General features: G+C 37.0%; 1 protein-coding gene across 2 annotated transcripts in view; it reads right to left on the bottom strand.

The window, feature by feature from the left end:
• Positions 1-26,632, bottom strand: part of USP32 (ubiquitin specific peptidase 32) — a 204,690-nt gene that overhangs the window by 13,287 nt on the left and 164,771 nt on the right. The window contains exons 16-29 of one of the 2 annotated variants that reach the window (XM_088828648.1): positions 22,953-23,112; positions 19,623-19,777; positions 18,453-18,534; positions 17,374-17,448; positions 16,747-16,885; positions 16,137-16,242; positions 14,115-14,288; positions 13,161-13,335; positions 12,531-12,682; positions 8,854-8,965; positions 7,574-7,785; positions 3,420-3,604; positions 2,150-2,236; positions 874-994 (exon numbers count right to left, since the gene is read on the bottom strand). In XM_088828648.1, the coding sequence (XP_088684774.1) occupies positions 874-994; positions 2,150-2,236; positions 3,420-3,604; positions 7,574-7,785; positions 8,854-8,965; positions 12,531-12,682; positions 13,161-13,335; positions 14,115-14,288; positions 16,137-16,242; positions 16,747-16,885; positions 17,374-17,448; positions 18,453-18,534; positions 19,623-19,777; positions 22,953-23,112 (1,935 nt within the window). The remainder of the gene's footprint in view (positions 1-873; positions 995-2,149; positions 2,237-3,419; positions 3,605-7,573; positions 7,786-8,853; positions 8,966-12,530; positions 12,683-13,160; positions 13,336-14,114; positions 14,289-16,136; positions 16,243-16,746; positions 16,886-17,373; positions 17,449-18,452; positions 18,535-19,622; positions 19,778-22,952; positions 23,113-26,632) is intronic. The other variant, XM_055400253.2, reaches the window with a different exon arrangement.

Below are 26,632 nucleotides of genomic sequence, written 5' to 3'. Positions count from 1 at the left end.
GGCTGAGCGCCGAACAGTTGATGCTTTTGAACTGTGGTGTTGGAGAAGACTCTTGAGAGTCCCTTGGACTGCAGGGAGATCCAACCAGTCAGTCCTAAAGGAAATCAGCTCTGAATATTCATTGGAAGGACTGATGCTGAAGCTCCAGTACTTTGGCCACCTGAGGCGAAGAGCTGACTCATTAGAAAACACCCTGATGCTGGGAAAAATTGAAGGCAGGAGGAGAAGGGGAGGACAGAGGATGAGATGGTTGGATAGCCTCACCGACTCAAAGGACATGAGTTTGAGCAAGCTTGGGAAGATTGTGAAGGACAGGGAAGTCTGGCATGCTGCAGTCCATGGGGTCGCAGAGTTGGACATGACTGAGTGACTGAACAACAACAACAATACAATTGTGTTTTTGTGTGTGTGGGTGTTGGGGGGTGGGTGCTCAGTCATGTCCAACTCTTTTTGACCTCATAAACTGTAGCCCATGAGGCTCCTTTGTCCATGGAATTTTTCCAGGCAAGAATACAGGAGTGGGTTGCCATTTCCCACTCCAGGGGATCTTCCTGACCCCAAAATCGGACCAGAGTCTCTTGTGTCTCCTGCACAGGCAGGTGGATTCTTTACCACTAGTGCCATCTGTGAAGCCTCACAATTATCTCTACAAGTGGGAAAACTGAAACAACCACATAATCATGCTAATATATCTAAGTGCCACAGAGAATATCAATGAATATTTGTCTGGCTATTATTTAAATTGTCTGAAAAATGAAACGGCATGATACAGTTAAGCTGGGAAAAATTTTACATATATTTTACATATAAAAAAAGTATATATTTTTATTTACAAATAAAAACTGCCATCTTATAGCAACTTGGAGTACTTACCCTTTCCTGTGATGTTTGGTAGCGGAGGTGAAGGGCTGTGGGGTCCCAATCCACAGCAATATAGGCATTTCCAATGAAAGCCCTGTCTTCCCCACAATCAATTTTACAGCCTCTGCAAAATCTAAAGGGGGAAAAAAACAATCTACTGAGGAAAGAATAATTATGGAGGAGTCCAGATTTTTTTTATCAAAATTATTCTCCCTGGGAATTCCCTGGTGGTCCAGTGATTAGGACTTGGTGCTTACACCACCATGTCCCAGGGGTTCCATCTCTGGACGGGGAACTAAGATCCTGCAAGTCATGGCCAAAAAATAAAAAATTCTTTTCCTACTTCTCTACTTTCCTTCTTGGGCATCACAATTCATCATGGGCTTCTAACTTCAGACTGATAAATGCATGAATATGTGTTAGTAACTATTATTAGTTCAGCGAATCACACTTAACACTGATGATGACGTTGTTTTTAAATGCCATGTACTCAGTGAGTGATGTGAACACATTGTAACTTTCAGTTTTCTAATAAAAAATTAAAAAAAACAACACTTCTCAAATCTTTAGTTTTTCAAGGCATTTGATAACCAATTGTTAATCCACATGGATATGTGAAACTTCATGGCAAATAAATGATATGGGAAGTGAATATCTGAGATAATTTACCTCTCATGAAATTCTAAATTAAGTTACTTAATGCTTGAAGTTAGGACAACTTATGGGGCATAACAATGCCTATTTCCTTGTTTGTCAAATGGCACATTAAATACACATAAAAATTTATGAGGGGATAGGAACCATGACAAAGACCACGGCTTCACTACCTATATGACTCAAGTTTGCTAAGGCTATCACAGTTCTCTGAAAGCTGACTTCAGTACTCAGGCATTTTCCAAGCTGAAACACTAATGACTAATCAATCTCTACAACTTTTCTTAAAACCAAAAATAGACTTCCAGTAAGGTCTAGTAAATAGAATATGTTTTACTGAACTCAGAATTGCTAAACTGATTTATAACTAAGGAGCAGAAGGTATAGAATGATAAATGTTGATCATAAACTATGACTCTGATGAGGATTGTAGAGTTAACAAAACCAGCTAAGTCTCAAGAGCAAAACTCAGCTATAGACCTCACAGGGAAGAGACGAATGAAGAACTCCTAAGTTTATTTCAAGCTTCCCATTACTACTTATTACATCTAAAAACTGGAAAGCTTACAAAAAAGGTATAATATCTGAAGCTTCAATTCTACTAACATTTTTCTTTTGCAGAAGGTGATTTTACCTGTACCATGGGCACCAAGCACAGGAGTTCCCATCTTTCTGCACAACTCGTAGAGTGAACGGATACTGATAACCCATACTGTCATCACTGAAACAGAACATAAATCAAAGAGTGTAAGAAACATTTCTTATCTGGAGTCTCTTCCATCTTCTCTGAAGTAACCTTAAAAAGGGGCATCTGTCAGAGCAGTATGCTCACACTGACAGCTCCCTGCTGGTTATCCTAACCCATTAACTTCAGCCCTGCACAGCGGTACTCAGGGCTCCCTGCTTGTAGAAGGGAAACACAGCAGACCACCAGATGTCTCTGACAGAGTCCACGTGGTCCATGGAAATTTCATAAAATAAGCTAATCATGAGATCGAATGCTAGTTATCTTTCAGCCCTAATTCTATCAAAAGATTTAATTCACATTAAACCAGACTCCATCTGTGACAGGAACACAGATACAACACAGGAGAGTGAAAGGTCACAATGGTTTTAGAGGAGTTGACTGACTATATATTTAGAAGCCTCTTTAATCAGAATCCCTGATGTTGGTCATGACAGACATCCCTTTTTCTTTGCCTTAACGATCTAAAGCTATAAGCTATAAAACATATTTAGAATACTGTCTTAACTGCAAGATAGCTTTATGAGTTCTCCGACTGTAAAAAAAAAAAACAACAACAACTATTCATCCTTGCCCCAATAAGAAGCAACACAAAGAATATAACATAAGAGCAATATACTTTATGGATCATTCAGCAATTTGTAGTGGCTATTACATGACTGCTAAAGGTAATGAAACTATGATAAAGACTCATGGTTGTAAGGGCAACCATTGTAAGGGCAAGAATGAGTATTATGCCTGTCACAGCAATTCCCATCTTTCTGTTTAACTTGTTGACTGAATGATTATGGATAGCCCATGTTGTCCAGTATCATGTCAGTGATAACCAAGGTCAACGGTAAGTAAAGAATGCAAAGAAAGATAAAGAGATAACAGCTAGGTAACACTCTGGCAGAGAACTGTACAACAATTCTCTTCTATAAAATTTCTTTACTTACAAAACTTGCCAGAAAGATTTAGGTAAGAGATCAGAGATTACAAGGATTACAGGACTCTGGAATGTCTAGGTGATGAAAGGAAGGTGTAGCGTCTCTCCTACTCAGAAAACCAAAACAAATGGTTGAATTGTAATGAGTCCTATAAATCACCCAGAATTAACATAAATTCTCCTTTTTCTACATTTAGAAACTGTAGATCTAGGAAGATGCCCAGTACTCACCAATCCTGAGCATGATTACTAGCTTCCTGAGGTGGGAGTGGGCTGGCTAATCGTGACACTTGAATCCAAACCGCATCATACAGGTCTTTCTTCCGGGTATGCACAGTACACGGAACAATCAGAGGCATTCCAAAAAGGCTGGGGCGATTCTTCTGAGATGACAGGAAATACAGTTCTGTCCTCATCTATAAGTACAAACAAGAGAAGAGTGAGCTGAGAAGAGGCCTCTGATTCCTCTCTTTTGTTCTTCTAGGACTGCCCTGAACAGGCATCACTACCATTTTCAAATCAGTCACTACCACACTTCTCTTTATTTACAGGACTATCTTTTATTAAAATGTGAAGAGAATGGTTATTCAAAGTGGAGTCATTGAAGGGGTGCCAATTGCAGAGTTGCTCTCTATCAAACTTGGGTTTTCAGCATTTAATATTTCCAAATTACGTAGTTTTCTCTGATAAACATTTCTCACACACACTTTATCATATATAAAAATTTTTTAAATCATATTTTAATTATATGATGGAATAAAAGGTAAACTTTTGAAATGTTTGCTCTGAGTATGTTAAAGGAGATTTTTATCACCTCTTAACATGTGAGATACTGCACAGAATTAGCCTGGAAATGGTGACTTAAAACAAAAGTTTAGTATAATAGAAAAGCTGCTGGAAGTTATAGGATTATTCAAAAAATCTGCTGAGCACTTGGACATTTAATTCTTTAAATTTGAACTTTATGTAGTAGAAAAGCTAAGCCAACAACTTTTAAACTCACTAGTTTCTAAGTGGAAGACTCTTATTTCAGATCCCCAAGTATTTTATTTTGCTGTTATTCACTTATTAGCTAAATACATGATTTTTTAAATACATAATTTTAAGACCCCGCTTCATGTATTGATGGTTATATTATTATAAGACCTACAGAAAGCAGACATACTTCAGAAGAACTAATTTTTAAAAGTCAAAAAACTTTGATTAGTTTTCTCTCCTTAAACTTATACCTTTCTTCCACTCCAACTCTCAGTAGATGACTTATGTTACTAAATAAATGAGACCATTTAAGCAACTATCTCTTTCCTCTACTCTTCTCAGTGTTATTTCTTTTCTAAACTCATACGATTTTCTTCCTATTGGAAGTAACTTCTTCCAGGGCCCTTGGCCTATACCTCCCATACCTGCTCCGTTCTTCATGGGATAATGCTCCCAGCTTTACTGTATAGGGGTCTTTCTTTGGTTCTATCCTAACACCTTCTTCTTTAATCTGAAAAATCTCATTCGACCTAACTGTGCTAAATTCTTGCCCTATTTCTTTACTCGGTTACTTGACCAAACTTTTCAGTTTTCTTTTCAATGTCTCTAGTCCATGTAGCCACTTCTTTCTTTCCTTTTTTGAAGTTGACTTCCCTTTAGTAGTTGTGTCAACACAACACTATTATTTCTCCCTTTATTCTCTGATATTCTTGCCTATGTTACCTTGCCTTATTCCTCTTCTTTTTCTATCTTGTAGAAAGGAGTAGAAGACAAACTATTTTCAAAGTAATTCAATCATGAGATCAAAGTGTCTGAAAGAAGAAGGTGGCAACAAAAATGAAGGAAAATGGTAAATTCAAGTAGTATTTTCAAAGAAGAAATTAAAAGGCATGATATACTAAATATAGTGTTTCAGAAGAAAAGGGGGAAAAAAAATCTATGATCATATCTAGCCTTGAGCCTTTAACATGGAAGGATGGCATTGCCTTTCACATAATGAGAAAGGGAGTTGACTTGGGGCAGATGGTAAAATCGATTTTAGGCATTCCCCAAAGCAGCTACTAGATTATGAAGTAAACTGGAAACAGGGAACTGGTTAAAAGGTAAAAATTTAGAGCAGACTTTATGGTCCAATAATTACAAAATAACCTGCATATAGATGAAGCGAGATGTTTTGTAAGAAAGATTTTAAAAAAATACATCAGAGTTCTTAACATTTAATCTGATAATGCTTTGTTTAAAGACATGGGGAAATGCACGAATCACCCCAATGATCTTAGCTGATGGGACTGTGCTTAAACAAGATTTGAGCTTCACTTAAACAAAATTCTAAGACACAAATATATCCCTTAATTCTCCAGGATGTTTACTCAAACAACCCTGTCTAGAAAATGATCCACAGAGCATCGTCTACATGGTCAGAAAAATCACTTTAACTTGGGAGTTACTAATTCAGAGGGAATATGTACATTTCAAAGAATCATCACAAAGTAATTAGCTGTGTAATCACCAATCAGGTCAAGAAGCAATTCGGTCAGCACTCCAAAGCCTTCCTCGAGCTTCCTCCTAAAGGTAACAGTTTTTCTGAATTTTATGGTAATTATATCTTTGCTTTTCTTTGTTTTATACCCTACGCATAATAAAACAGTAAATTTCATCTTTCCGGTCTTTAAAGTTTTATTTATAAACATATTATTATTTCATTTCTTTTTGTTTCTGACTTCTTTCCTGCATTATTTTTATGAGATTCATTTATGTTGGGAATAAGTATAAATTCATTCATTTTCAATGCTGCATAATATTCTGTGACTACGACTCAACTGCCTTACTCTTTCTACTAATAATAGACATTTTTAAAAACACAAAATAAAATGGTGGAATTATTTATACTCAGTTAGAAAACTTAGTTTTCCAAGTAGCTGTATTAATGTGCACTCATCAGCAGTGTATGAGAGCTTTTGTTGGTAATATGAGTTACAAACATCTACTCCACAGCTTGCCTTTAATTCTTTTAGTGATGTCTTCTGATGAAACTGAAATTCTTAGTTGTAATGATGTCCAATTTAACAATCTTTCCTTTTCTATTTCGTGCTTTCTGTGTCCTACTGAAGAAGTTTTTCCCCTAAACCAAGGTCATGAACATAATCACCTTTGTTTTGCCTTCATATTTCACTCTACAGGCCACCTGCAACTGATTTTTATGTGGTGAGATGTAGGTATGTCAAATTTCATATGGATACCCAATTATCCCAGCACCATTTACCAAGTGAGTTGTCTCCATTGCTCTGTAATGCCATCTTTGTTATAAATCAAGTGCCCATACATGTGTGAACCTGTTTGGGGGCTATTTTATTTCTTTGGTCTATTTGCCTTTTCTCATACCAATATCAGTGTCTCAAATATCACTGCTTAATAACATCATGATATCTGATAGTTCAATTCCTCATTCTTTGTTCTTCAAGACTGCTTTGGTTATTTTAGTGCTTTGCGCTTCCATACATTAGAATCAGCTTATGAAGTTATACATACACAAGCATAATATACAGAGTTTGCATTTTTATTATGACTGTGCATTGAATCTATAGATCTGTTTGTGGAGAATCGTTATTTTTGAAATATTGAGTCTTCTAACCCATGAGTGCATGCTCTGTTGCTTCAGTCATGTCCAACTCTTTGTGACCCTATGGACTGTAGCCCTTCAGGCTCCTCTGTCCATGGGATTCTCCAGGCAAGACTACTTAAGTGGGGTGCCATCTCATGGACATAGTCTATTCCTTCAAATTGAGTCTTCTTTAATTTCTAGCAATAATATTATATTGTTTTCTACGTAGGTACCTTGTATATTTTTTGTAAAGTTTGTTTTTAGGTATTTACAAGTTGGAAGAGGCAAGAAAGATTCTCTCCTAAAACCTGTGGAGGGGGCACAACTATGTTGATGCCTTGATTTCAGACTTCCGGTCTTCAGAACTGTGAAAGAATTAATTTCTATTGTTTTAAGCCACCAAGTTTGTGCCAATTTGCTATAGCAAATTCCTGGGAAACAACTTGTCTTGCCTAGCAATCTTCTTGTTTCTCCCTCTAAAAACAAACAAAACTTTATCTAAGGCATCCACACTTATATGGTAAAGAAGATGTACACGCTGACATGAACATATAGGAGTTACAAACTTTCTAGAGACAACAGTATTGTGAGGCACCAGCTGTCTTGTTGCTGCTTAATGTGAGTGAGGAATATCATTCCCTATGGAGGCGGTCAGATGTGATACTAGATCCTGGCTGTAATCACTTAGAACAGCATACACAACACATTGAAAGTGCACACACTGAAGATGTTGCCAAGGCAGAAACTGCTGTTTCATAAATAGCACTGGCAAGACCAGCAGTGATTTGCCTCACATTAAACTAACCATTTTCCGGTGGACTGCAATGATGTAGCTTGTAAAGGAACTGTCAGGAAGAGATGGCATATGACCATTCACCATTCCATTTGTGAAGTTTTTCTCAGTTCCACATGGCACAACAGTGTTTGGCATTCCATTGGGAATGAATATTGGTCGAGGCAGGTCCCCGTTGGTGGTCAGGGTGAACATTCCATTTGTAGATGGGGAGGAGGAGAAATCTACAAATTCAAAGGTAAGCACAGCATCATAAGTTTGTGGTACCTTTATCTTTGCTCTTTTCTCAAACATTGCTGAGACCCAGACCACTGACAGTCTCTTTTAACATAGGACCGGAAGTAATCATAGTTCAAATAATTCTAGATTAACTGGAAGATTTTCATTTTAGATTTTACTTTTATTACTAATACTTTTGACTAAATGACTAAACAAGAGTAACTGCTAGAAAGAGTAAGTGGAATTTTTACAACAATCTTTATCAGTCCTATGTTGTGGCATGAAAATAGTTCTGCTTTTCTTTTTCTTATCCTCAAAAAATTCATTTCTCCATGTAGTCTCTAGCCAGATATTTTACAAACACTTTATTTTTAAAAACACCTGCAGAGAACTCCCATCTGCTCCCTGCCTCCACACAAGCACAGTGTCCCCCATTAGCACCCTCCCCCACCAAAATGAATCATTTGTTATAACTGATGAAAGAGGTTGCTTTTTAAATTACAAAAGCATTTTCTTAGTTTTACTAGCCACAGTTGTAATAGTTGGTGTGACTACTGGATACTCTATTGGATGGCAAAGATTAAAGAAAGTGTTCATCATTGCAGAGAGTTCTATAGGACAGTGATATAAAGGATATAAACAAAAAAGCAATAATAAATCATCCAACAACCTACCATCAGTACTACCTACTGAGCACCAATGAGAGGAGCCCCCTTCTCTCTGAAGCCTTCAATAGCTGGGAAATGAATCTAATTGTTAACAATAAAAAGAAGAGACGATGGCCAAGAAGACTAACTGGATGACCATATTAAATTATATGAATTACCATATAAATATCAGAGTATAAACAAATTTCTTTTTTAGTCAAATTCACTATTCTGTTTTCTAAAGCACATTTCTCTCATACCATCTGTTGCCATGTTAGTATTAAATAAGAGAGTTAAAAGATCTGAATTCCAGTGGTAGATTTAGCTAAGAACTACCTATCCAATTTAGGTTCTCTGAATTTTAGGTTTGTTATCAATAAAATAACAAAGCTAAAATCATGAGAAAGAGCTCTAGTTCTCTCTTACCTGTCTGTATTGGACTAGAAGCTGACATTGGAGATCCAGGGATGGGAATTTCAAATGCACACAAAAATCCACTCACTGAGAGCCGTACTTTCTGGCTGTCCTGAGGGAAATTCTACAGAAAAAGAAGCAAGACGAGAAGGGGGAGATGTGTGAGATAAAATGGAGAATCACCTCCAACATATTTGAAGCAAATGTCTTAGATCCTTTTATCAGTAAAGCAAACAAGATGTCTGAATAAATTTTCTAAAATAACTAAAAGATGCAGGCTTGATAAACTGAATGAAAACTAACCTTACTGACAAAACCATTACCCCCTTTCATAGGAAGGAAGTATGATGTGTTCAGTTTAGTTCAGTCGCTCAGTCGTGTCCGACTCTTTGCGACCCCATGAATCACAGCACGCCAGGCCTCCCTGTCCATCACCAACTCCCGGAGTTCACTCAAACTCAACGTCCATCGAGTCGGTGATGCCATCCAGCCATCTCATTCTCTGTCGTCCCCTTCTCCTCCCACCCCCAATCCCTCCAAGCATCAGACTCTTTTCCAGTGAGTCAACTCGTCGCATGAGGTGGCCAAAGTATTGCAGTTTCAGCTTTAGCATCAGTCCTTCCAATGAACACCCAGGATTGATCTCCTTTAGAACGGACTGGTTGGATCTCCTTGCAGTCTAAGGGACTCTCAAGAGTCTTCTCCAGCACCACAGTTCAAACGCATCAATTCTTCGGCGATCAGCTTTCTTCACAGTCCAACTCTCACATCCATACATGACCACGGGAAAAACCATAGCCTTGACTAGACGGACCTTGGTTGGCAAAGTAATGTCTCTGCTTTTTAATATGCTATCTAGGTTGGTCATAACTTTCCTTCCAAGAAGTAAGCGTCTTTTAATTTCCTGGCTGCAATCAGCATCTGCAGTGATTTTGGAGCCCAAAAAAATAAAGTCTGACACTGTTTCCACTGTTTCCCCATCTATTTCCCATGAAGTGATGGGACCAGATGCCATGATCTTCATTTTCTGAATGTTGAGCTTCAAGCCAACCTTTTCACTCTCCTCTTTCACTTTGATCAAGAGGCCTTTGAGTTCCTCTTCACTTTCTGCCATAAGGGTGGTGTCATCTGCATATCTGAGGTTATTGATATTTCTCCCGGCAATCTTTATTCCAGCTTGTGCTTCTTCTAGCCCAGCATTTCTCATGATGTACTCTGCATATAAGTTAAATAAGCAGGGTGACAATATACAACCTTGACGTACTCCTTTTCCTATTTGGAACCAGTCTGTTGTTCCATGTCCAGTTCTGACTGTTGCTTCCTGACCTGCATACAGGTTTCTCAAGAGGCAGGTCAGGTGGTCTGGGATTCCCATCTCTTTCAGAATGTTCCACAGTTTATTGTGATCCACACAGTCAAAGGCTTTGACATAGTCAACGAAGCAGAAATAGATGTTTTTCTGGAACTCTCTTGCTTTCTCCATGATCCAGCGGATGTTGGCAATTTGATCTCTGGTGCCTCTGCCTTTTATAAAACCTGCTTGAACATCTGGGAGTTCACGGTTCACATATTGCTGAAGCCTGGCGTGGAGAATTTTGAGTATGACTTTACTAGCGTGTGAGATGAGTGCAACTGTGCGATAGTTTGAGCATTCTTTGGCATTCCCTTTCTTTGGGATTGGAATGAAGACTGACCTTTTCTAATCCTGTGGCCACAGCTGAGTTTTCCAAATTTGCTGGCACATTGAGTGCAGCACTTTCACAGCATCATCTTTCAGGATTTGAAATAGCTCAATTGGAATTCCATCACCTCCACTAGCTTTGTTCGTAGTGATGCTCTCTAAGGCCACTTGATTTCACATTCCAAGATGTCTGGCTCCAGGTGAGTGATCACGCCATCGTGATTATCTTGGTAGCGAAGATCTTTTTGTACAGTTCTTCTGTGTATTCTTGCCACCTCTTCTTAATATCTTCTGCTTCTGTTAGGTCCATACCATTTCTGTCCTTTATCGAGCCCATCTTTGCATGAAATGTTCCCTTGATATCTCTAATCTCTAATTTTCTTGAAAAGATCTCTTGTTTTTCCTATTCTGTTGTTTTCCTCTATTTCTTTGCATTGATCACTGAACTCTGCATTCAGATGCTTATATCTTTCCTTTTCTCCTTTGCTTTTTGCTTCTCTTCTTTTCACAGCTATTTGTAAGGTCTCCGCAGACAGCCATTTTGCTTTTTTGCATTTCTTTTCCCTGAAGATGGTCTTGGTTCCTGTCTCCTGTACAATGTCACGAACCTCCGTCCAGAGTTCATCAGGCACTCTGTCTATCAGATCTAGTCTCTTAAATCTATTTCTTACTTCCACTGTATAATCATAAGGGGTATGATTTAGGTCATATCTGAATGGTCTAGTGGTTTTCCCTACTTTCTTCAATTTAAGTCTGAATTTGGCAATAAGGAGTTCATGATCTGAGCCACAGTCAGCTCCTGGTCTTGTTTTTGCTATCTGTATAGAGCGTCTCCATCCTTTGCTGCAAAGAATATAATCAATCTGATTTTGGTGTTGACCATCTGGTGATGTCCATGTGTAGAGTCTTCTCTTGTGTTGTTGGAAGAGGGTGTTTGCTATGACCAGTGTGTTCTCTTGGCAAAACTCTATTAGCCTTTGCCCTGCTTCATTCCGTGTTCCAAGGCCAAATTTGCCTGTTACTCCAGGTGTTTCTTGACTTCCTACTTTTGAATTCCAGTCCCCTATAATGAAAAGGACATCGTTTTTGGGTGTTAGTTCTAAAAGGTCTTGTAGGTCTTCATAGAACCGTTCAACTTCGGGTTCTTCAGCATTACTCGTTGGGGCATAGACTTGGATTACTGTAATACTGAATGGTTTGCCTTGGAAATGAACAGAAATCATTCTGTCGTTTTTAAGATTGCATCCAAGTACTGCATTTCGGACTCTTGTTGACCATGATGGCTACTCCATTTCTTCTAAGGGATTCCTGCCCACAGTAGTAGATATAATGGTCATCTGAGTTAAATGTGTATAACTGACTTAAATTTTGTCCTTCATTTCAAGAATCTAAACCCCAAATCTCCAGAGATCTCACCTCTGCATTACAGATGAAAAAAATGTTAAGGAGGTGGGAGTTTGTTTAAAAATCCTGAAGATGAATATAAATAATACCAATGGTAGGAACTCAATCTAGGGCAAAGTATTTATTGAATTGCTTCTTTCTCCAGCTGGTATGGAGAAAGAAGTGATTGCTTCACTTTATTTTTACCCTCAATGTGTTAAAAGGCCAAGTATATATATTTATAAATAAGTACTAAAATACACATTCATAAATACATAAAATACTTAAAGAATTCTAGGAACAGTAGTAACACATAAGAGATGTAAAACAAAGCAGCAGCCGGTCCTTGGGGTAAATTTAGACTGTACTGACATGGCTAGATCACTCCATATAGGTAGCTCTGGGCTTACATGTTTCTCTTCTTTAAAAATATCACCATCATTTTACTCTTTTATTCTGGTGAACAACTCTTTTGGTTTCTTCTAGAATTAAAAGCTTTACAATTTTTTTTCCAGTTTTTGTTGTTTTATTATCTCCCTTGGTCATTTAACACAATAATTAATTGAGGAAACTGTGATTTTTTTGAAGGAATCAAGGGTTTCCCAGAGAGAATAGTTAATATCACCTTTATGTTGGAACCATGTACTTCGGCAAGAAGGATCTGTTCTGATTTCAGTCCACAGAGGTCACTCAGTTGTTTTTTTAAGCCTGTGTACTTTTCATCCATATTTAGTCTTAGTCCATATCGTACAGGGGTAGTACCATCTAGCTTAATAACTAGTAAAGAGAAAAGATTTTTATTAGTAAAATTCAGGTTTCACTGAAAGCTTTATACCCATGTGTGTGTGAGACTTGCAACTAGTAAATCTTTCAGTCTAGAATTTTTATTTTATATGTACACACTACAACAGATGGTGTTTAAAATAATATTAAGTGAAATCATTATTTTTGTATGTTCACCCAATAAAGAAGTGTGAGTGGCTTTGCAAGATTTTTCAAGAGAGCTTCTGGCACATTTAAAATTAAGAGAACTCAATGAGCACAAAAAAGGATGCATGTTCAAGTCTTTCAAATCCTAAATCATGCCTGAAACCAGACTGTTATCATTACAGAACATTGTAAATCAATTATACTCCAATAAAATTTTTAAAAAACTATAATGTGCTGACTACCAATCTTTATGAGAATTCAAGCTGACTGAATACAAGGTAAAAGACAAAGGAATTAAATAATGTTTCAGAACTTTGTGACCTACCTGTTATTTCTAAGTGCATGTAACTGTCCATTGGTAGTGGCAAAGACAAAAAATTGAAAGGGTCAAATCGGACACTTATATGCCCACATGTCTTGCATTTGACTTGGGACCTTAGCTGTCCATGGAACAAATCCACAACAATTGATCTATTTCTCCTTAGATGATTATCCCAGGCCTAGCAAGAAAAAAGATTAGAGAATTTTTTTATCCCCTCCAAATTCAAAAGATAAGCTTTTCTCCAAAAATTCAAGGCAATGGTTAAATATATTAGATTTAATGTCAAGAATATAATCCTTCAAAAATAAAAGCTTTCTGTCTACAGATTTACAAGTCAGGTATGTAATTTTAAATATATTGCCTACTGAGAAAGTAAAGAAAACCAGTGATTGAATAGTATGTGATTCTTTTTTTTTTTTTGGCTGCATCATGCAGCACTTGGATCTTAGTTCCCCAACCAGGGATCCAACCTGGGCCCCCTGCAGTGAGAGCATGGACTCTGCCACTGGACTGCCAGGAAATTCCTTAGAATGTGTTTCTTTTTGCTCAATATATAAAATACTAAATTCAGATGAAAAATCCTACTTTCTTTTCTTTCTTTTTACCATGATAACAATGGTGAATTCTCTGTACATTAAAGGCACATAAAATATGCCTATTAGTCACTATACACATTACTTTAGCAATTATGGGGACTCCTAAAGTTCTACTGAATAATTATTCCTACATTCTCTCCCCAAAATGTGTAATGTGAAAAGGAAACATTTTTCTATGTTCATTAAAGATACTTTGTTTTGGGATTATGGCACAAAAAATAAGCAGAGAATTATAAAATTCCTTCATTTTCACAGTAAAATTCTGATCACAGAACAGTTTAGTTAGCATTTAAGTTTCAAAACTTATTTGGGGCCAGAATATTTTATCTGTGCTTACATTAGAAACTCAAAACTGACAAACCTCTGCAGCTACTTCCCAGTCTGGCCTGCCATCACTGTCCTTCAGTTCCACATATGGCTTCTCATGGACTCGGTTGAGATCTTCATGCAGACCATCCAAGAGAAAAGCCAGAAGTTCTTGCGAGTCTTGTTGCTGGAACCCATTAAACCTGGGAGCATATTTTGCTATGGTCCACTATAAATGTAAAAGGGATCAAACTCGTTATTTGCTATCCCATAAAATTTAGAATAACCATACCCATAATTCAATCAGAGACATGAGAAAAGTAAACTATACAGTCCATGGGATTCTCCAGGCCAGAATACTGGAAGGGGCAACCATTCCCTTCTCCAGGGGATCTTCCCAACCCAGGGATGGAATGCAGGTCTCCTACACTGCAGGCGGATTCTTTACCAGCTGAGCCACCAAGGAAGCCTAAAAATACTGGAGTGGGTAGCCTATCCCTTTCTCTAGCAGATCTTTCCGACCCAGGAATCAAACTGGGGTCCCCTGCACTGTAGACGGATTCTTTACCAGCTGAGCTACCAGGGAAGCCCAAACAATATAGTACTTAGTCTACTTCAGCAAATATATTTTGGATAATCAGGAAATCTTTCTAATCTTTATATAAAATGATGCTACCCCAGTCCACTAAAAAAAGTATTATGGCCAAAATCCTGTGTCCTGGTTTAGTATCAATATAGGCAAACAGTTCTTTAGGTTCATAGATGCTATTTAAGATACAAGATGAAAATATTAAAATAGCACTTGATCATATTGGAAGATTCCCTGTTTTCTTTTACAGTTAGCTTTTCTGGTGTTGTTGTATCCTAACTTATATTATGAGGCAGAATAGCCCAGTGTTCAGCTGTGAGGACTTACTAACTAGCTTGCAACCTTGGATAGGCTGCTGCTGCTGCTGCTGCTAGGTCACTTCAGTCGTGTCCGACTCTGTGTGACCCCATAGACGGAAGCCCACCAGGCTCCCCCGTCCCTGGGATTCTCCAGGCAAGAACACTGGAGTGGGTTGCCATTTCCTTCTCCAATGTGTGAAAATGAAAGTGAAGTCGCTCAGTCGTGTCCAACCCTTAGCGACCCCACGGACTGCAGCCTACCAGGCTCAACCATCCATGGGATTTTCTAGGCAAGAGTACTGGAGTGGCTTGCCATTGCCTTCTCCGTTGGATAGGCTACTTAACTGCTATTAGCCTTAGTTTCCTGAGCCATAAAATGGGGATTGTAACACTGCTTTATATTATGGGGCCACTTAGAAGATTAAATGAGTTAATACACATAAAGTAATCAGATAGTGGCTGGTAACTGTTAAGAAGCCAAATTTTTAGCTACTATGATTATTAATTTTTAACCTAAAAAGCTTTTGCCTTGCCTTTAAACAAATTATTTATTTATTTGGCTTCACCAGGTCTTAGCTGTAGCACACAGATCAATCTTCATTGCGACATATGGGATCTAGTTCCCTGACCAGGGATCAAACCCAGGTCCCCTGCATTGGAAGCAAGGAGTCTAATAAGCCACTGGACCACCAGGGAAGTTCTCAACTTGCTTTTAAATAAAGATAAAAAATAATCCAAACTTTACTAAAATTCACTATAAATAATATTAATGTAAAGTTTTTATTCATTAATTACATTCTTTCTTTCTGCTACTTTTTTTTCCGTTCTATGGATAGAACTAATTATCTTAGTGATGTTAAAAATGTACTATTATTAATTAGACTCAGGGCTACCTTGCAGTTAGAATACTGATAATAGTGAAGGTTGAAAAAAGAAAAGTTTACTATATATACAAGTAAAATACCTGATGAATTAGTAAAATGAATGAAATTTCCAAATTTAGACTGTACTTCTGAACTTTTTCTGTCTATAAGAGTATTTTGCTTATATTTGAACAAGTAAAAGTTTATGTCTTATGAAAGACCCAAAAACATTAAGATAAAGTTAAAAGATAAATATAAAAAACAAAGAAAATTACTTAAACAGCTGCTTAAGACTTAATACCTTTATATTATTTTAACATGCTTACCCGAAGCTTTAATGGGGCAACATTCTTCTGAGTTCCACTCCAAAGCTCCTGTACTAAATCCCCATAGCATTTAGCCATATGCCCCTTCATACCAATGGGATTTGTCCTACAAGTTTGAGAGGAAAATGTATTGCTTAATGATTCTTATAAATGACAATCATGTGAACAGAGAAATGCCTAGTACCTGTTTTCTCACATCAAAATACATTTTCAAAACAAGAGAAGCAACATTTAGTCCTTGTCCTTTAGTTGCTTCAGTCATATCCGACTCTTAGCAACCCCATGAATTGTAGCCCACCAGGCTCCTCTGCCATGGAATTCTTCAGGCAAGAATACAGGAGTGGGTTGTCATTTCCTTTTCCAGGGGATCTTCCTGACCCAGGGATTGAACCCATGTCTCCTGCATTGGCAGGCGGATTCTTTACCAACCTATGTCTCATGTACTGGCAGGTGGATTCTTTACCACTGAGCCACTAGGGAAGCTTACTTCATTGAGTTTAACAGGGCAAATAAGATGAAGACTTTTCTCCCTCAGGGTGAATAAAGAACAGATTTAGGTAATATTGGGTTCATATCAAAAGTTAAGAGCCAATGACTCAAGGAAGATTACCTGTTGAGTTCATAAAGATGTCTCCCTGAGATAAAATACTGTGTCAGTGGCTGCGTGTTACTAACACATTGGATGCTTGAATTCATGAAGCATGTATTTCCCAGGTTACTCAGACCTGTGGCTCCCTTTTCTGTTGGAACTGGAACAAACAATATGAGAACAGAAGCCTAGCTGCAGCAAGATGTCATAGATCAAACAGTTATTTGTATTCAATGCAATGATTTTTATAATTTTTCTAATCAGTTAAATGGAGATACTAATTTTCTATTGGGTCTTGCAATGTTAAAGTAGAAGTTTTTCATGGTGCCTCACTGGCAATCATGATAATCTATTGGATCTATGCTCATTTGTACTCTGGAAGTAGCAATGATTCTCTTCAATTGCTCTAATGGCTTTTAGAGTTCAAACAATTCTCTCCTAGAATTGTATCTTTTAAAATGAATAAATTATTTAATTGCAAGGTTAGAAAGAAATGTGATGCTTCAGGAAAAAGAAAAATAAGAGGGGGTCTAATCACTATTGAGCTAGAAAGCTGCAAGTTGTTAACACTTCAACAGTTGAAAGAAGAAAACATAAAAGAATAATTTTAAGATCATCTGTTTAAAAATAAATACAATGGAAACTTACCCTTGTGTCTATCTATTTTACTACTGTTTGCTATAAAGGACATTTCTTCAGGCCAACTCATATCTTTGTTGCGAACTAGAAAGACAATAATGTGTTAATCTCTTATCCAATCAAATCACACCCACTCAAGTATTCTGTTTAAAAGCAAAAACTTATTTCTAAACCAGAAACTGAAAAAAAAATTTTTTTTTGTAATTGGCTCTGAAGCCATTCTTTAGATGGGGGCTTTATAGTCAGTGATTAGAAATAATTAGTAAGCTAATCCCTCAGTTGCATACCTGAGGTACAATTATACTCAACCTTCTATAGAAGGAATTAAAATTCTTAAGCCTAAAACACTGGAACTATCACAATTCTTTCTTAAATTGTGAAACTGCCATTCGTTTTAATACAAAGGCAGCTAGGAATGCTTCATGAATCTTGAGAAAAGACACACTAAGTTTTCAATAACGTGTACATGAGAGTGTGTAAATGTATGCTTACTCGAGCTAAGCTCTCTTGAGCAGCGTTTAGGACTAATGAAAAGCCTGCATCACTAATAACCCAAGAATGTTAATCTCGTCATTCAAACTCAAGGAGGCAGCTTGAAAATTTTAATAAACTGTAAACTTATAACTGAATTCACTTGTTTTTACAACTGTTTCCACCCTTGCCAGATAATGAATGTAGACATGTTTTTCCTCTTAAAGCAATCTAAATTGTATTTCATTATAAAAGGATTACATAAAGGTTTAATGCATTTTCTTGCCACCAGGGAAGCCCACTATGAAGAATACAGTGATCAAATACCAGTTGGAAAAATCTATAAAGTAGGTTTGTCATGCTCAGTCGCTCAGTCATCTTCGACTCTGCAACATCATGAAATTTTTCAGGCAAGAACAAAATAGGAGTAGGTTGCCATTTCCTACTCCAGGGGATCTTCCTGACCCAGGGATCGAACCTGCATCTCCTGCATTGGCAGGTGGATTCTTTACCACTGCACCATCTGGGAAGCCCCATGAAGTAGATTATCAGTGAGTAATTATATCTTTCATTCTTCCCCTAAAAATCTAACACAGGTGTATGCTTCCATCTTGTACCTTCAATTACCAGGTGCTGCTCATCCTGGATTTTCAAATATTCCAATCTGTGATCCTCATCATCCAGAAGAGTGAGGTAATTCTGTATATGGAGGAGGAAATGTTTTGTTAATTACTAACTTTGAAACAAATGCTGAAATAAAAATGAATGACAATTAAAAAAATTACTTGAAGGTACGTAACTCATGTACAGACATTTAGCATATTATAGTTATTCAAAAGTACTTATAATTTTGGTGGCAAAATGAGGGAAAGAAATGTATACTCTGTAAACACACATTTTATGTTTCTAAAAAAAATTATATCTGATTTTGGGGAGACCAGGAAAGACTGATCACATAAACCAAAATTCACTGAGGTTTAGATTTTCTAAACAGCTTACAGAAAAGAAGTTCTGATTAATATATAGTAAGTATATACTAAATTGAGTAAATGTGCTTGTATTCAAGATGGAACTTGATCACTAACTAGGAAATGAAAATGTAAAACCAAATGCCATGCAACAGAATTATACATTTTGTTGACACTCACCCTGTCTAAAGTGCTCGGAAATTTAACTCATCTAATTCTTACAACTATCCTAAGGGAAATACTATTATTTTCCCCATTTACTCATGGAAAAACTGTGACAGAGAGTTAAGGGACTTGTCCTTGGTTAGTTAACTAACAGGTGAGAGAGTCAGGACTTAATCCTTGGCAGCGAGGCTCCAGGAGCTGTGCTCTCAACTTTCTTTACTATACTGCTTCTCAGTTCTCAATGGTGACCAAAGAAGGATGTAAGAAAGAAGGAACTAAGGGATAAAGAGCTGGTTAAAACTACTTACCATCCAATTTCAGAGTAAAATGAAAACATATTGCATGTGTTAGGAAGAATACATAATTAATTAAAAAGCACTGCCTCTAAGGAGAATGGAAGACAGAGGTCAGAGGATGGGAAGAATTTTCACTACATACTTTCATATTGCTTGAATTTTTTTAAATATGTGTATAACTTACTTTAAGACAAATCCAAAATAAACTATTTGTTAAAAAGATATATTTATTGTTACTTTATAATAATAATTTTTATAAGATTGTACTGTCCATGAACAATTAATGTAGACAAACCCTCCATACTTATGAAACACGGATCTAACAAGGAGGACTTTCCTTGACTGACAAGCCTCTTACCTCACTGTTGTATAGCCACAGGCGCATATCTTCCTCTTTGATGCGCAGCCTCTGAGACAGATATTCATGAATTTCCTTTATGGTCTGCATTCGACTAAAACAGCCTGTATAGGCTAAGACCCGCTTTAATGGTGCATTTGGAGAAGGGACATTTCCTATGGTCATAGTAATCACAGTAAGGAAAAAGGCGGATGTTAAAAAAAGAGAAAGCACCACTTTTAGTAATGGGGACCATATTATTTTAGGAAATAATGAGAAATAAGAATTACAGATTTAATAATTTTATAAATTAAGAAATTTTAAGAAAAAGCTTTAAAATGAAGATAGGAGACCTAAGTGTCTTAAAATAAGCCTTAACTTTGAAAGGAATAACAACAAAATCAGACACGCAAATAATTGGCAGTATCTGGAATCCAAGAAGAGTGGCAAGTATCAGTGGGCACTGATTTCTTGGCCCTCAACTGGGTCATACTCAATAGGAAAATCAAAACTCAGTGTTAAAGAATGGGGAAGAGTCTTACACTGGGAAACGGGACTGGATTTGAACACCACAGAAGGATAATTGGATTCACCTGATCTACTTTCTTAAAATAAACTGTCTTTGAATTGCTAATCCCTCACTCTCATTAAGTGGCCCAATTACCTGGTCACTGTGGCACAATTACTCAAGAAACTTTTACTTAGAATTCTAAGTAGGCACAGATACTACACGGCCAACAGAGCTTTAGAGTAAGCCAAAAAACGTGCCATGACAAAAAAGAAACTGCCCTATGGAAAGGTACTAGGGGGAACCATAAGGCCTGTCTACCCAATAAGAGGACAGCAGACATGACCTTGAATTCTTGAAGGGCTCAAAGTGCAAACAAAAAGAGGCAATAAAGGGAAAGAGTAAAGACTAAAGGAAGAATGTAACAAGTCTAACCATATATTTCAAAAGAAAAGGGGGATAAAATGACAAGAGATTATGGAAATCAAAAACAGGTTGCTAAAACCATCTGCTAAACTCTGGGTAACTAACTATTCAGCCAAAAATCTAGACAAAAGCTGTAGCTTAAAATGGTCATCTCTGCCTATGGGAGGTTATATTTAGTTCACTGAGCAGCCCCCCAAAAAATACACTCAATGGATCAATATAATCTATCAAGGGCACAATTATACACACCAAGTAATTTTCCACCCATTCAATGGTGACTTAGCTTTTTTCCCTTACATTAAATGTGCTCTGAGTCTTTACTTACTAAACAGAGGAGAAAAGCACTGGCATCATTCATCTACTTTTTCAGAGCTTCCAAGAATTAACTCACCTAAAATAGGCTGAAAAATCATTTAACAATGACTTCTGTAGCTTTATCTGTTAAAAAGGCTACCATTAAGTCATTGATAACTGTAGTAAGGTTTGGAAACCTTCACTTCAAAAGGAATAAATTGTGTGCTTAATCACTCAGTCATGTCTGACTCTGTGACCCCATGGACTATAGCCCTGCCAGGCTCCTCTGTCCATGGGGATTCTCCAGACAAGAATACTGGAGTGGGTTGCCATGCCCTCCTCCAGGGGATCTTCCCAACCCAGGGACTGAGCCCAGGTTTCCTGCATTACAGGCAGATTCTTTCCTGTCTGAGCAACCAGGGGAGCCGAAAAGGAATAAAAGAGCCAGTAAATAGCTGTGATAAATTAGAGAGAAAGATGAAAACTACGTATGGAGAACAAAACCCAACTACAATTAACTTTTAAACTCTAGCAAAGCAAATCATTTACTATCAGCAAGCAAAGGATAATCCTAGAAGAAAACAAAAGGGCAAATTTCGCTAAATACACAACAGAGGATTAGTTATAAGATTACAGCAAGAAAGCATATTTTTATAAACTTCAAAATGATTAATGATTGATTTCATAACTAATTAGTAAGAAATAAAATTTCAAATTAAGAACAAATTTGGAGCATAATGACTATACAGTTCTAGGATTCAGAAGCATTTGCTAGTGTCCAAGTCAATTTCTATTGTCCTAAGCCATATAAGAAATTTATTTGAATTCTAGACAGTTTTTGTAGCATAGCTCATTAAGCAGGCAGCCACTTATTATACATAATTTCATACTTTTGAATAGCACCAACAAATCTAGTGGAATTTACAGAAGCAGCAAAAATCTAGGATCAGCACAAGAGTCATAAAGAATACTTACTAATAGTGCAACAACACATCTTGCCTCTCATGTTATCTTTCAAAGAGAATTGAAAAAGATATGTACTATGGGTGCCATGAAAGAAAGGCAAATACTATTGATACTATTCAATGGAAAATTAAATCAAGAGTTTCAGAGAGATACTTATTTCACTGTTGTTTGATTATAATGTGTTACCTAAAGACAAAGTTTGAGGGCACTGATTTGGTATAATTCTTACCAAACAGTACATGTAAGAATTTCCATATATTATCTGAATATAATCTTTAATGATGACATAAAACTAATCCCACTAAATTTCAAAGGAGGGATGATACTTACAGGGTTGGTTTGGGTTCATAGGTGGTTTTTGCATAATAAGTTACAGTGATTATAATAACATTATGGCATTGTTAACACAGTCTGAGATTTTGAGTAAATGGATGAACTCATTATTTTTGCTGAAGAACTATTTCAAATATTTGTAACGCAAAAGCATAAAGCAAGCCTGGCCCATTGGTAAAACTTAACCTCAGAGAGAAATCAAAAGGGAACTTTGTGCATCTATTACATTAAAATGAAAATTTATTTATATATCATTTTGATAGGCTTGATGATTTTGAAGAAAATGTGTCACTTTCATTTTCAAAAACAGATCTTTTCCTTTGTATTATCTGTTATAAAGGCTCCTTGGGCCTAGCATGAGAAATTTATCATGTTTTGTTACAAAAACCCCCCAAAACAAAAAACTCAAAACACACACATAAGAGGAGGATACTGCTGAAGAAATTACTTCTTAGAAATCTGAGTTGAGTTGAAAAGAACAGTCACTGGCTGGCAGACTCTAACTGAGGTCAAGCACATAATTTACAATGGCTTGTTCTCAAAGAAACAAAGTATGTAAAATTCATTTCTGCTTATTATCTTTGTATGTTTGCAAGCCAGAAAAGGAAACAACCCTTTTCAGTTTGCTGCTGGGACTTTGCCTCTACCCCAGCTAGTCTTGCGCATGACCGTAGATCTAAGGCCCATAAGAGATTTTCTGATTCTGTATGAAAACAGATGAAAATGTGTATTAGTACAGTGGCACCAGACTTGGAGCAAATTGGTTTTCTTTTTTTTTTTTTTTCAAGGAAATGCACGGTATTCTTGCTGCATTCTTAAGTTACCTCTTGGTAAATGCTGAGGAAACACTCTCAGGCTCATCATACCCATATTCACCCAGATGTTAGACTGCTGTGTCCGAGTGGCAGGCTGTTGTCTCAGGAAGAGAAGATAGCGAGGAAACAATTCCAGTTCTGGGATTTCTGTCTTGCTATTTTTGATTACCTGTTGTTTTAAAATATATGAAGTGATCACTATAAAAGAAATAAAACCTGCCATTTTTTACCTAATTTCTGAGATTTACTTCCAAACTGAAATGTTCAAGAGGTTCACTGCCTATATGTCAGAAAGTCACCAGTTTACATGACATGAGTTTATATTCCCTCAGGCTCTGGCATCTAAGTCCATTTTCCAGGATTAGTATTCCTGGTGGATATTTTCTTCCCCCTTCATTTAAAAGCAAGTACGATGAGTTGACTCACTGGAAAAGACTCTGATGCTGGGAAAGGTTGGGGGCGGGAGGAGAAGGGGACGACAGAGAATGGCATCACCAACTTGATGGACATGAGTTTGAGTGAACTCCGGGAGTTGGTGATGGACGGGGAGGCCTGGCGTGCTGTGATTCATGGGGTCGCAGAGTCGGACACGACTGAGCGACTGAACTGAACTGAACATTAATATTAAGGGGAAAATATTAAATATTATCTACAATTCTAGTACTCTCACACAATAACTCTTTTCACTTTTACATATCTCATATAAAAAAATGTTGTTCTTTTAGAGGACAAATTCTTAGGAATGGAGTCACAAGTAAAAAAGTACAGGATCATTCAACAATCTTGCCTGGGGAGTCCCACGGACAGAGAAGCCTGGAGAGATAGTCCATATGGCCATAAAAATCGGACAAGACTAAAATCACTCACCACATAAGTTACATGGCCACCCAAAATGCAGCATTTTAAAATATTCCCAGAAATATATGAATGTATTACTTTCACAAAACTTTATCACTGGACATGACTTTAATTTCTTTAATACATATAAAGAATATTTTAAATCTACTTTAAATTTTATTTCTTGTATTAGTGATGAGAAGAAAAATGTTTCCATGTAAAAATTTACTATCTATGTTTTCTTTAACTGGACTGTTCATATATTTTTTTGTCTATGATTAAAACAACTAAATTGGATGTACTAAACTGAAAGTCACATGGTTGAAACAGCCCTCACGGGCTCCACAACACGGGCTCAGGAGTGTGGCACATGGATTACAATTCATCAGTGGCATCTGTGATATATTCATCAGGACAGGGATTGAACCCATGTCCTCTGCATTGGCAGATGGATTCTCAACCATTGGGCCACCAGGAAGTCCTCAAGCTCTCTAAAACATAAAATCTTACAGAATCTTTAACAGTCTCAAGTAATTGTGCTTTCATTTTCTTTTGCTTTAGAAATCAATGTATTCTGCAATAGAGCATTTTTTAATATCAAGAGGGGGCAGTAAAGAGCCAGATAAAAACAATGATACAAAACAAACCTTTGGGACTATTTATTTATTCTGCATGTTCTGATATGCTATCAGTCAGTTCAGTTCAGTTCAGTCGCTCAGTCGTGTCCGACTCTCCGCGACCCCATGAATCACAGCACGCCAGGCCTCCCTGTCCATCACCAACTCCCGGAGTTCACTCAAACTCATGTCCACAGAGTCCGTGATGCCATCCAGCCATCTCATTCTCCGTCGTCCCCTTCTCCTCCCGCCCCCAACCTTTCCCAGCATCAGAGTCTTTTCCAGTGAGTCAACTCGTCGCATGAGGTGGCCAAAGTATTGCAGTTTCAGCTTTAGCATCAGTCCCTCCAATGAACATCCAGGATTGATCTCCTCCAGAATGGACTGGTTGGATCTCCTTGCAGTATAAGGGACTCTCAAGAGTCTTCTCCAACACCACAGTTCAAAAGCATCGATTCTTCGGCGGTCAGCCTTCTTCACAGTCCAACTCTCACATCCATACATGACCACGGGAAAAACCATTGCCTTGACTAGACGGACCTTGGTTGGCAAAGTAATGTCTCTGCTTTTTAATATACTATCAAGGTTGGTCATAACTTTCCTTCCAAGGAGCAAGCGTCTTTTAATTTCATGGCTGCAATCAGCATCTGCTGTGATTTTGGAGCCCAAAAAAATAAAGTCTGACACTGTTTCCACTGTTTTTCCATCTATTTCCCATGAAGTGATGGGACCAGATGCCATGATCTTTGTTTTCTGAATGTTGAGCTTCAAGCCAACCTTTTCACTCTCCTCTTTCACTTTAGTATACTACAAAAGCTCCACTTGTAAGTTTTATCAACTACTATTTAAATAATAAGCAGTAAAAGGAGCTCTCCCCAACAGTAAGACCAATGGAAAAAAACAAAAGTCTCTCCATTTCTTCTAGACAGTCACTGAGAGCTACAAAGCCAACAGTCAAATTTTCTTAGGACTTCAGTTTAACTGATTGGGGGAAAGATCAATAATTCTGTACCTGTAAGTTATCAGGCTACATAGAAAACATACTTTTGTCAGAATCTGAACTGTTAATGAAGTAACTTTTATAATGTGTAGCTTACTTTCCAAGATAAGTGATTTTGTGAGCAAATTACAGATCAACAAATTCTCATACATTCATGCATAGTCAAACATATATACATTTTTATTTACACTGTAATTATTCTTGTCTATGAACTAATTGAACTACAACTGGATAACAATAAATGCAATTCCATTTATAGGAATTTATCTTAAAGAGATCATCACACGTTGGAGAAGAGAATATTCACCAGAAAATCGTTTTAAACAATGAAAATCTAGATGCAAACTAAATGTCCATTCATGGTGACTGGTTAATAAATTATGAGTTATTAACCTAGAAAGATATCAATAACATCTATCTTAGATTGAAAATAGATTACAAGACAGCAAGCATAATATGATTCAGTTTCATAAAATTATTTATACTAATTTGTATATGAATAGGCACAGAGGAATGTTTGGGAAGACGTACACTGAAATGTTAATATCAATTACTTCTTAAGGAGTAGGATATGGTTTTTATTTTCTTTGTTCTTTTTTACATTGCTCAATTTGTTATTGAGCTTGTTCACAAGAATCAAAGTTATTTTTGTAAAAAATGGTGTGATTTATGTAAACAGGTAGATGAAATTATTGATTTTTAACCTTGCTGTGACAAATATATTTAGTATTCTTTAACGTGGAACACCATACTTTAAGTGTTTTTACAGCAACTTTTCCTGAAATCAGGCAAATTATCATATTTAGAGGTGAAAAAATATTGTCAAACCAGCAAATGAAGCTTTAATGTAGTAAAATGGTAGCTTAACTAATATTTATCTGTTATCAATGTTAAAAAGCATGACCTTTTGTGAGGCTTTGAAAAAACTCATTTAATAATTATAATGATGATGATAGCAGCAACAGGCAAAATTTGCTACTGACCATTACTGTAACTCAGATGCTGTGCTAATCATATGCATTATTTACTTATCAAAACAAGTCTAATGAGGTAGATACTATTGTTAACTCCATTTTACAGAAGAGGAAACTAAGATTTAGAGGTTAAAACATTGATGCTTTTGAACTGTGGTATTGGAGAAGACTCTTGAGAGTCCCTTGGACTGCAAGGATATCAAGCCAATAAATCCTAAAGGAAATCAGTCCCGAAGCCACCTGATGCAAAGAACTGACTCA

This window comes from Moschus berezovskii, chromosome 20 (assembly GCF_049115385.1).
Source record: "Moschus berezovskii isolate FMDL1 chromosome 20, NW_MosBer_1.0, whole genome shotgun sequence".
NCBI lineage: Eukaryota > Metazoa > Chordata > Mammalia > Artiodactyla > Moschidae > Moschus > Moschus berezovskii.
Note: the sequence above shows the minus strand (reverse complement) of the source record. Positions and strands in the feature narration are given on the sequence as shown.